The following is a 1,244-nucleotide window of genomic DNA, read 5'->3' as shown; positions in this document are numbered from 1 at the left end:
CTTCAGAGGCAGTCTCCCCGAGCCTTGGGTTGCCCGCCCCACCCTGTCCCTGCCCTTGTCCCCAGTCCTCACGAGGCTTGTGCTCCTCAGCTGCCGGCTCCTCCTCGGGTTTCTCCTCTTTCTTCTTCACCAGCCGCACTTTCTCCAACAGGCTCATCAGGCGGCTACCCAACGTGGTCTCTTCCTCTGGCTCCTCTTCCTCCCCCTCCAGCTGGATTCCTGGAGGCCAGAAGGATGGGATGTCCCTCGAGTGCTTGCTTAGCATCCATCGGGCCATGTGTTCACTCCTTCCTTTCTCTCACTCAGGCATACGCTCTGAGTTCTTCATCCTCCTCCTCCTGGGTCCATGCGCTTGCCCACTCAGTCAATCTAGGAGGAACTTGCGGTTGTTTGTTGGACTTGTTTGCTTTTTCTGAGGCAGTCTCACACACTCTAGGCTGACCTAGAATCCCTGTTCTTTCTGCTTCCCCCTCCCCAGTGCTGGGATGACTACGTGCTGACAGGCCTGGCTCTGTTTAGTTTCATTAACTTGGAAAGTAATTGCTGGATTTTTGAGAGAGAATCGTGTAGACCAGACTGGCCCTGAACTCCCTAGGGAACCCAGGCTAGCCTCAAACTTGTAAGTGATCCTCCTGCTTCAGCCTCCTGAGCACCAGGAGCACTGTACGTCACCATTCCCTTTAATCAAGTCACCCAAATATGTTCAAAGGGCAAAAGAGAAAGAAAAGAATGAATAAAATGTCAAAAAAATTAAAGAAAGCATGCTGTCATGGAACACCCATCAGAGAATTTATCACCACTATTATTATTATAATTATTATTAATAATTAGTGTGTGTGTGTGTGTGTATTGAGAAAGGGTCTCATTATCCTAGAACTCACTCTGTAGACGAGGCTAGTCTCAGATTAGCAGAGGTTGACCTGCCTTTGTCTTCTAAGTGCTAGGATTATAGGCATGTGCCACACATTGGGCTGAGTAGAAACGAGTAATAAAGAGGTAGATATTATAAAAAGAACCCCATAGATAAGTACAGAGCTGGGTTTGTGGTGCACGCCAGTCATCCTAGCACCCAGGAAGTAGAAGCAGGAAGATCAAGACTTTAGGTCATCGTTGGCCTACACGTCCATTTCAAGGTCAGGCTGTCCTACATGAGAACTTAACTTAAAATAAAAATTAGTAACCACACATTTTCCAATAAAGTATATTTTAATTTAGAAAGGACTTTTTTCTTTTTTGAGACAGGG

The 1,244-nt window shown here is 46.9% G+C and overlaps 1 protein-coding gene across 1 annotated transcript in view; it reads right to left on the bottom strand.

The window, feature by feature from the left end:
• Positions 1-1,244, bottom strand: part of LOC101991252 (ryanodine receptor 1) — a gene marked incomplete at its 5' end in the record, with an annotated part of 90,102 nt that overhangs the window by 73,493 nt on the left and 15,365 nt on the right. The window contains one exon of the mRNA XM_005371303.2: positions 73-219. Coding sequence (XP_005371360.1) covers positions 73-219 — 147 coding nt within the window. The remainder of the gene's footprint in view (positions 1-72; positions 220-1,244) is intronic.

Source organism: Microtus ochrogaster, unplaced genomic scaffold (genome assembly GCF_000317375.1).
Source record: "Microtus ochrogaster isolate Prairie Vole_2 unplaced genomic scaffold, MicOch1.0 UNK103, whole genome shotgun sequence".
In the NCBI taxonomy this organism is placed as follows: domain Eukaryota; kingdom Metazoa; phylum Chordata; class Mammalia; order Rodentia; family Cricetidae; genus Microtus; species Microtus ochrogaster.
This window is presented reverse-complemented; position numbering and strand designations above follow the sequence as displayed.